The sequence below is a fragment of the Chelon labrosus genome (assembly GCF_963514085.1).
Source record: "Chelon labrosus genome assembly, chromosome: 18".
Lineage (NCBI taxonomy): Eukaryota > Metazoa > Chordata > Actinopteri > Mugiliformes > Mugilidae > Chelon > Chelon labrosus.
Window position 1 is genome coordinate 22014340 of NC_140351.1, and position 10339 is coordinate 22024678.

Here is a 10339-nt window from a genome sequence, read left to right on the forward strand (position 1 = left end):
TAATCATTTTGAGACTCTTTAATAAGGACATTAATTCAGTGCCAACTACAGTTCAGCATTACTTGAATTAATAATAAGATCGTGGCCCGATTTGTGTCTTACCAAGTGACCCAAACATAAAAACTCCACTTCGCTTCGTTGAGGGGTTCAGTGAGATAAATATAGGACAACTACACATCCAAAAACAGCTCTTGGTCACGTGTGTTGTTCATCGGGATATACAGCAAAGTCTGTGAAATCCTATCCGAACTAAACACAGTTAACGTTAATTACCCACATGTCAACTGGCTACATATGTGTTAGTCAAAAGTGAAGCATCTATATCAGTGTGTTACTCTGACAGATCAGTTACACTGAGTAAGCTGGCAGAAACCCTGAAGTATACGTCGGATGCAACATTAAAACGACAACTTTTGACCAACTTGAAGCTGGATGTAACCTATAAAAACGTAATTAACCGACTCGTACCGACCACTCGACTTCGCGTAGCTGAACAACACAGTAAACGCAAAATATCATCAGACATCCAGAGGTCTATCTACCGAGCTTAGCTAAAACTGGGTTTACTGACTCAGCTTCTCACTAGCAGCTAGCTAGTTAGCTTAGCATGGTCGAAACCTAAAAGAACCGACAAGCGGATTAACTTAATGATGACGTCCGCGGTAGAAATGTTTCAGTGCCGGTGCTGTCGTTTATATTTTTGTCCTAAACATAAATAAAAGTAGCTTAGCGGGCTAGCTTGGCTCGTCGTCTCCTCCCCGCCTCCCCTTGTAGAAAAAACACAGACATGAAAAACTTTACTCGTGCTAAGCTACATATTCGTGACCCAAAAGCTTACACTCACCCTTTCATTTTAAACAGATATTATCCCTTATTTTCGATGAGGCTAAACTTTAGAGTTGTTTTGGGTAAAAAGTAAGGATTTAGACAGAGTTAGGGTCGGGGATGCCTCCCGTTTTACCCTCCACATGTAGCTAGTTGCGATGGTTGCAGTTAGCTTAGCCGCCACACTCCTTCCACGACTGTGTGGAGACTGTCAACCCTGACCCCCGCATGCGCACAAACACGAGTGCTTTGTGATAGTTTTACCTGGATTTTGGCTCAAAGGTTATATTTAATCCCTAATAACATGATTTAATCTAGTGATGTTAACACGTATTATACCTCTATGTTAATCGTCAAATCTGGAAAAAAATACATTTAGAATTTATCAAATTAATGGGTAAGATTAATGTCAACTGCAGAGAGGGAGAGTAACCTTACTCAGGGTAACAAATACCCATTTTAATATTCGAAGTACTTTCATTTTTGGAACAGTTTTATTTTGAAGATACAATTTTTCAAAAAAAAAAAAAGCACTGAAAACGACATAAAGCATGTGTCATTAAAACACAATGACAAAGTATAAACCTAACTCCACATACATAACAAGAACATTGAAAATTATTGGATGTTTAATGGGTATTCACATTAGCATCGACAATTTTTTTATTTTTTTTTATTTTTTTAGATAGGCTACCTGAATGATTAACTAAACGATCTCAAATCGTGACAGCGCCTCCATTTTGGTTCAACGGTTGCTGCAAAGATATTCAACAACGCGAGAGATAGATTCCCAAGTACCAAAATGGTCCCTCGTACTGTTGCAAAGTATGCAATATATCTCCAATAATTTGCTCAAATACTACTTGGATGTCGAAATTGTACTCCATTAAGAAGCACCTCTATGTATATCTCGTTTTTGAATACATGTTTTTTTTACATTGCATGATTGCCACAATTATTTTAATGAGAATTGGGTGTTTTATATTTAGTTTAATAAATACATTTTATAATATTTGCCCCTGGGCGAATTAGTTTCGACAAAAGTGGAAAACACTGCACCGGTAGTCATTTCAGTTATTTTAGAGGCCGCGAGTAGTACTTCATGTAGACCAACAATGATGTAAAGTTATCGATCTCTAACACTCCTCACTTAAATATCTTTGCGGTGGACCTGGGGCGGATCCAAAATGGCGGCAGTTGCAGGGGCCCCGCAGTAAAACCGAGCAGCGAGTGAATGAAGTCAGCTGACCTGAGCCTGCTGTCACGCACCGCAGAACCCAGTGTTTCTCTCTCGAAGCAAGACAGTAGACGGACACTTCATAACCAGAAGGTAAATATTATACTTTTATACAAATTTGTTGCGTTTTCCTGTTATTATAAGCGAACACAGTCAATGCTGTTTCTTGTGATGAAGCAATTTAGCCATCCCGTTGCGCCTCAAAACGGTAGAGCCAGCGATTTTCAGCCAGGCCGACGTCTAGTCTTGCTTTTATTTTCTTGATAGCGAATTACCTACACAGCTAGCTAGGGCTGTTTTTTTTGGTGTAAAGACAAAGTGGGGTCGGGTGGAAATTACACGTACATATATTCATGATTTATCGGCCGTATTTGAGACTGTACTTAATGTGTCACTGAAGCTAGCTAGTGTATGGTTTCGAGGAAAGCTGTTACAGTATCTTGCACTGATATCAGCCTCAAAGCAAAGCTCCCTGTTCATCATATGTCACAAGCAGGCTACAAGGTCATCATTGTGTCTTTCAGTCTCATCATATTAATCTGCATAAAACAACAATACGATGGAGCCGAGGGTCATGCTCAGCAAGGTGCATTCAAGGAGTTAGCAATTAACATGACTGTGTGGGGATGTTTTGCGTGGCAATCTCACTTGCATGTAACATATCTGGGCCTATTTTTTGCCCAGACAAACACCATCTGTCTGTCTTCTTCTGCTCATACATTCATTAATGCACACGAAAACGGATAAGACTTGTCTTCTGTCAGAAGAAAACCCATATTCTCATATTTCTATGTTTAACAAACTGTTTCCCTGTTAGTGGCATGTGGACACAGCAGCAGACCATTCCCTTCTTTGATTTCCATCACAGTAATCAGCCACCACAACAGCTAATACCAGCAGTGCTATGATCTGCTGATCTTTAATATTCTTTCATCCCCGTTTTCTGTTGAGAACTGTTGCTTAGTGGGAAAATATCACATATCACACAGTCTTAATTTGTACTTCCCAGTTTTGCACCATGCTAGTTTTCCACTTCCTTAAAAACAGTCACAGTGAGGCAAGCCAAGTCATGTGCCAGGATCATATGATCAAGTGTCATGTCGGCTGAATTCTTTGTCTGCAACTTTTTTTTTTTTTTATTGTTATGAAGAATTTTTCCTTGTAGTAGCTCTAGGCTTCTAGAAAATATTAATGTATAAAGTGATTGAAGAATTACTCCCAAGTTATATTTATACATGTAGTGGTGGTATATATGAAGGTAGTTTCATGTGATTTGTAGAACAAGCATTAATCAAGCAGGTAGAGCGTGGTCTCTGGTGGTTAATCATTGGAACAATAGGTCTTATCATCAGACTGTATGCGAGAAGGCTTTTTAAAAATCCCATCAGGCACACAGTGATTGTTCAGTTGATCATTGAGTAATGTGTGCTCACTTTGTCTCGGTGATTAAACACACATCTGATACTTAACTTTAAGCCAGGAAATTTAATCTATTTTGATGTATTTATTTTATTTAGAAAAAGAAAAGAAATCATGTGTCAGAGGAACAGTGAAACCTTTTTAGGTGTCATTCCTGCAGTTACCGCAGTGACCTGCAGGTGGAGCTGCTGTGTCCCTGCACAGATGGCAGCCGAGCATAAACAGGAAGATCTGTGCATCAGTGGGAAGGGCAAGAAGAGGACATACAGTAGATGTAGTGAGAGAAAAAGAAACGAGGAGTGCAGAGTCAACACTGTGAGCGTGTTGGATGGATGCACTGTGGCTCGTACGGTATCCCGGCGATAAAGCTCACTGAATGTGTGCAGACTGAGCATCTGCATCAGCTCTCTGTGCGGATGGGTTTATGTCACGACTCATGACAGCTTGAGGCTACCGCTGGATGTAGCTGAACTGAGCACCATAGCACGAAGCACATATGGAATATAAATGTCTCAGGAAAAAAAAGGAAAGCAGGAGACAGGAAAATGTAAACCCTGAATGTATAGTGTAATAATGCACACATTGGAGACTGAACATGCTGTGTTTGCGCACACATATATGTGAAGGGAAAACAGACGACCACGCTGCCATGTGGGATTCCCCACTAATGTCCAACACGTCACACTGACTCTAGTGCTGGACCTGAGGTGTGTGCAGCTGAGAAAGTGACTGAGGTGAGGGGGAGGTGGCCTGATTCCCTCGGAGAAATAAGGAGTCGTGAGCAGCGATGTCACTTTATTTTCCTCTAGGTTTCCATGGTTACTACAAGAGGAGCTAATATCCCGGTCCCAGCCCAATGCCAGGCAGAAAACATAAATAATAACAATATTGTTTTCTTCTTCTTATACGTTCAGAGAATTAATTCAGTACCAGAACCTGTCCAAATCTGGACCACAATGCCATTTTGAGTTTTTATCGGTACCGTAACCGAGGTGGCCTCAGATGAATTTTACCATATTATAAGCACCTTTACACACAGCATCTTCACAGCTGCTGTTTAAAAAAAACCTTCATAACTAACATTTAAACACAGATCTGCTGACAGTGACAGTCGCTTTATGTTTCTTTCCCTCCTTTCCTTCCAGTCAAACTAATAAACCTGTGAAGATGGACACGTCCAAGCTGCCCAAGATCAAGGATGAGGACAGAGAGAGCCAGTTTGGATACGTACATGGAGTCTCTGGACCAGGTTGGCTACGACACGCGCGCAAACACACACACACACCCACACACACACACACACACACATAAACACTGTGATCTTTTTCTCTGTCATCATCTTCCTCCACGGTTAATTTACTTCAGCAGATGTAAATTTGGGAGCAGGCTGAGGCCTAAACATTTGTTGTTAAAGTTTGTTAGAAGTAGACCATTACCAGGTATGGCGCATTTTTAAGATTAAAAAGAAACAAATATGACTGAAGGTGATGAACTGAAAATATGACGTAGAACATGACATTTGATTTTTAATGTAACCTATTATTTTGAAAATGACTACATTTTGTGCCCTGTGTGTTCAAGGCACAAAAGGACTGGTACCCTGGTAACACACAAACATTGTTTTGTATGAGATAATCACTGTAATCAGGCCCTTCTCCTGGGTTTGATGGATGCCAAAACCCAGCTGCATGTTTCCGCTTTTATATTTAGCCTGATTAAGATAAGGACTCATAGCAGAACAGTCCAGTGTTTTCTTCTCATTGTTTTTTTAGATACGTTCTGAGTCATATTCCACAACAGGTTCCTCGGCCTGACACTGAGATAGAGCTCTTTACCACTGAGTGGTAGCCTAGAACACTTGAATAACCTTTAATTTTACCTTATAATATAATAATTTCCTTTGTCCAAATGTTAAATCCGGTTTTGTTTCTCTTCACTTTAATTCTGAAAGCAATGTATGGCTTAATGGGTTACTGTTACTCTGTCAGCTTGTTTCTGTTTTCTGGTGTTTCATTAGCTCTTTTTCCACAATTTAAACTCTTATTTTTAATAATCTTAGCAGGTGCACTCAAAGAAACATTAAGCCTCTTGGAGGTGGTCTTTTAGTATTTACTTCTTATTTTCTTCCTTATCCCCTCTGATAGCTCTTCTTCTTCTTCTTCTTCTTCTTTCTCTCACCCATATTCAGTGTGGCTCACACATTGATGCCAAGCAGCACAATGAGTACCTTCCCCCATTTAAATATGCACTATATAAGGTGCTTGTGATGCCAGTTGAAGATAAATATTTTATTTTTATTGTCCTCCAAAGGCATGACAACTTTGCATCTCTTCACAGATATAGATTAGTTATTTTCTCTTCTGCAGTTGACATGTAACACCTCCAGTTCAAAACGGCAGCAACACAGTTCACAGCACTGAATCTCATAACTGTGTCCCGTGTGTGTTTCTAGTGGTGACGGCTACGGCCATGGCCGGAGCGGCCATGTACGAGCTGGTTCGTGTCGGCCACAGTGAGCTGGTGGGAGAGATCATCAGGCTGGAGGGAGACATGGCCACCATCCAGGTCTACGAGGAGACATGTATCCTTACTGCTACGCTATGCCCGTCTTTTCTTACGGCTGCTGTTGAAGGACGAGTTCCAGATTTTCAAGTCTCGCCTAAAAATGTAGTAAGATGCATATGCAAACACAAATGAACAGCTGAGTATTGTTGCAGCTGTGACCAAAGCCCACGTTATTAAAATATTTGAACCTTTGAGTCTCTTCTAAACGTTGGGGAGTTTTCCTGAGCTTGAACTCAGCCGGTGTGTCCGTGGGAGATCCCGTGCTGCGGACGGGGAAACCTCTCTCTGTCGAGCTGGGTCCAGGAATCATGGGCTCCATCTTTGACGGTATCCAGCGACCCCTGAAGGACATCAACGACATCACGCAGAGCATCTACATCCCCAGAGGAGTAAACATCGGAGCCCTAAATCGAGACCTCAAGTGGGAGTTTACTCCCGGCAAGAGCCTGCGGGTGCGTGCAGACTCCACAGCTTCCCCTTGAGATCATGATGTGAAGTAGATGTAATTCATGACTTCTTTTTTTTTTTTTTTTTTTCCCCTCAGGTGGGCAGCCACATAACAGGAGGAGACATCTACGGCATGGTGTACGAGAACTCCCTCATTAAACACAAGATCATGCTGCCTCCTAAAAACAGAGGCACCGTCACCTACGTGGCTCCGCCTGGAAACTACGACGTCAACGTGAGTTCATTGCAGCAGCCGCAGCCGCGTTTCGCAAGTGTCTTGCCAGTTGTCGCTTTGTGCTGATCGTTGCGTTGCCCCTCCGTCAGGATGTGGTGATGGAGCTGGAGTTCGAGGGTGTGAAGGAGAAGTTCACCATGGTGCAAGTGTGGCCTGTCAGACAAGTCCGGCCCGTCACAGAGAAGCTGCCCGCCAATCACCCGCTGCTGACCGGACAGAGAGTCCTGGACGCCCTTTTCCCGTGAGTCTCGCATGCTCCTTTAGACCTTTCTTTTCAGGTTTGAACACTTTTCCCTAAACTGGATGTTTGTGTGTGAAGATGTGTGCAAGGAGGAACCACAGCCATCCCAGGAGCCTTTGGTTGCGGCAAGACCGTCATCTCTCAGTCCCTGTCCAAGTACTCCAACAGCGATGTCATCATCTACGTGGGCTGTGGGGAGCGTGGTAACGAGATGTCTGAAGTACTGCGAGACTTCCCTGAGGTGGGTGGCGGTAGAGACACCGCTTTATTAAAGTGACGTTAAATGGTGTTCATGGTGACTGACTACGTACGGTGTCTGGTCAACAGCTGACCATGGAGGTGGATGGAAAGACGGAGAGCATCATGAAGAGAACAGCACTGGTGGCTAACACCTCTAACATGCCTGTAGCTGCCAGAGAGGCCTCCATCTACACAGGTAAACACTTGACACTTGCATAATATGAATCTCTTGTCAAACACAGAAGAAACTATGCAGTTATTTAAGGACAACTCACTCCACTATCTTTACTTAGCTCCCGATTAACGCAGCCTGCTCTCTTTGTTTTGGCAGGAATCACTCTGTCTGAGTACTTCAGAGACATGGGATACAACGTGAGCATGATGGCCGACTCCACCTCCCGTTGGGCCGAGGCTCTCAGGGAGATTTCTGGCCGTCTGGCCGAGATGCCCGCTGGTAAGTTGGGAGTTACTGGAGATTTTAAGAACGGCTAAAGGCAGATTCAGACGTCTTCTGTATTTTAGAAATTATGCAACAAAAAAAAAGGGCAATGTGATATGTACACTGTGTCAAACCTCACTCTGGATCACAGAGCTTCAGTTTGTAGCCAGCTTTCTTTTGCACATTTTCACCAAATGTCGAACCAAATGTTTGCTTACAAAACTGGCTTTTGTTGTTGGACGAAAACTAATTCTTATCCTTCAGCTTAAGTTCATGTTTGAGGCGTTTACACAGATTAACCGTCCCTTCTCATCAAGGCGGAGCTGGTTTATTTTCAGGCCGGTGTTTTGTGGCGGGATGACACTCGTCTACTTTGTGTTTCCGCCCACAGACAGCGGTTATCCTGCCTACCTGGGCGCCCGACTCGCCTCCTTCTACGAGCGCGCCGGAAGGGTGAAGTGTCTGGGCAACCCTGAGAGGGAGGGCAGCGTCAGTATTGTGGGAGCGTGAGTACATCTTTACACCACTAGGGGGAGACATTGACTCTGCACATCTTTTATGAACTGTAGTGACATGAGCGCTCTCTCTCCTCAGTGTGTCCCCTCCTGGTGGTGACTTCTCTGATCCTGTTACTTCAGCCACGCTTGGTATCGTTCAGGTAATTATTCTTTTTTTTAATCTAATCCCACTGTCATATTATTTCCGCACATCAGTTGTTTTATTCACTATGTGCCCGGTGCATTTTCTGTCAGGTGTTCTGGGGTCTGGATAAGAAACTGGCTCAGCGGAAGCACTTCCCCTCCGTCAACTGGCTCATCAGCTACAGCAAATACACCCGTGCTCTGGATGAATATTACGACAAGCACTTCCCCGAGTTTGTGCCCCTGCGTACTAAGGCAAAGGAGATCCTGCAGGAAGAGGAGGACCTGGCTGAGATTGTGCAGCTCGTAGGAAAGGTAATTTGACAAGAAGTTAAGCGATGGTGTTTTGATCCCTCGTATGATCTGCATGATATCAGGTGTTGCTTAAATAAATGAATTGCGTGATAACCACTCTGACAGGCTTCGCTGGCAGAAACCGATAAAATCACCCTGGAAGTGGCCAAACTTCTCAAAGACGACTTCCTGCAGCAGAACGGTTACACCCCCTATGACAGGTGAGAGTTCAGGCAGGTGTCGGGACATCTTGAAGAAAACTCTACTGCTGGGAACTTTCTCTGCAGATACGCCTGCGCTTTACTCATCCGCCCGACTGTTCGTTGTCCATCTCCTCAGGTTCTGTCCCTTCTACAAGACAGTGGGCATCCTCTCCAACACGATCGCTTTCTACGACATGGCACGGCACGCGGTGGAGACCACAGCTCAGAGCGACAACAAGATCACCTGGTCCATGATCAAGGAGCACTTGGGAGAAATGCTCTACCGGCTCAGCTCGATGAAATTCAAGGTAGATTTGGCCTTATATGGGGCTTTATATCAGTATTTTTATCTTATTTAATAATGTAAATGTAGTTTGTCTGAAGAAGATGCAGCTTCTTGTAATTATTTGTTTGCCTAGGTGGTATATTGCGTTATTCTATCTTCTGGGTTAGTTGATTAGTTGGTGAAACCTCAGAAGGTACTTATGCTAGTGTCTCAAAACTCACGCAGGCATTTTAGATCTAGAGGTCTTGTTTATCAGTCAAAACAATCACAAATAGTAGATTTCTGTGATTTTAAAAGCGAGAAAAGCTGCAAATCCTCACACCTGGAAGGAGAAAATGTTTGCTTGTTCTGAAGAATGATTTATCAAAATCCATTGTAGTCAGTCTGCTGATTGACTGGCCCTGGAGATGCATTTTAAATCGACCGCTACAGACTATCTGCAGCGTTCTCCGGCGCTCTTGTTTTCCGTTCACGCCTGTATTCAGACTGTATTCCTCGTTGCAGGACCCAGTGAAGGACGGCGAGGCCAAGATAAAGGCCGAGTACGCACAGCTGCTGGAGGACATGCAGAACGCCTTCCGTACGTTGGAGGAATAGTCGCCCACCTCCGCACGACCTTCCCAGTTTTCATCTCTGACCCCTCCACTGCAGAGTCACATTCCGCCTCCTCGTATTCCAGAAGCCTGTGTGTGCCCCCCCCCCCCCCGCTGCCCTTTGTGCCCCTCTTGTGAGTGACTGTGTGAGTGTGTGCAGTTTCATGTGGAGGGAAAAGAGAAAGATGTACTGTATTCATTGTTATTATTTGTTGCCTCACATTGGCGCACTCTGGATCCTCTGCATGGTCATCGATCGTGTGTGCGAGTTAAACGTGTGCGTGTGAAAGAGGAGTCTCTTCGCCCTGTTTCTTCCTTCCTCTGTTTACATTATGTGTAGCCGTGTTGCTTTTCCCAATGAGGATTGTTGGGTTGATGTATTGTAATTCACAGACCATCTGTACAGAAGAGTATTGAATATAAATTTAATAAGATCAGTCTATTTATTGCCAGCATTTTGACGTAAAGGCTTTGTTCTTTCTTTTTGTTTTTATGGTTGTGTTTCATGCTGTGCAGTGTTGTGTACTTTGCTGTGTGAGTGTTAAAGAGTCAGACTCTCGGCTGTCCAATACTTTCATCATGTTACTCCCAAAGAATTAAAACATGGGGAAAAAAAACAACAAACTGTGTGTGCATTTCTTAGTTTGATCTCATTGTTTCTCACGATGCTGCCA

At 43.5% G+C, this 10339-nt stretch overlaps 2 protein-coding genes across 3 annotated transcripts in view; one reads left to right on the top strand and one right to left on the bottom strand.

The window, feature by feature from the left end:
• The window catches only part of naa50 (N-alpha-acetyltransferase 50, NatE catalytic subunit), a 4158-nt gene extending 3058 nt beyond the window's left edge, over positions 1-1100 (bottom strand). The window contains 1 exon segment of the mRNA XM_084565889.1: positions 845-1100. Coding sequence (XP_084422015.1) covers positions 845-852 — 8 coding nt within the window. The 5' untranslated portion in view covers positions 853-1100.
• An 845-nt stretch (positions 1101-1945) lies between these two features.
• Positions 1946-10286, top strand: atp6v1ab (ATPase H+ transporting V1 subunit Ab). Of its 2 annotated transcripts, XM_084566348.1 has the most exons (15): positions 1946-2155; positions 4627-4730; positions 5934-6062; positions 6284-6498; positions 6591-6728; positions 6818-6969; positions 7048-7210; positions 7297-7405; positions 7541-7663; positions 8040-8154; positions 8243-8306; positions 8401-8604; positions 8710-8804; positions 8923-9094; positions 9577-10286. In XM_084566348.1, the coding sequence occupies exons 2-15, from the start codon at positions 4649-4651 to the stop codon at positions 9667-9669; spliced, it is 1854 nt and encodes a 617-aa protein (XP_084422474.1). In that variant the 5' UTR covers positions 1946-2155; positions 4627-4648; the 3' UTR covers positions 9670-10286. The 2 variants fall into 2 exon arrangements, with proteins under 2 accessions (XP_084422474.1, XP_084422475.1); XM_084566349.1 differs by lacking the exon at positions 1946-2155 and having other exon boundaries at positions 3271-4730.
• The last annotated feature ends 53 nt before the right edge of the window (positions 10287-10339 follow it).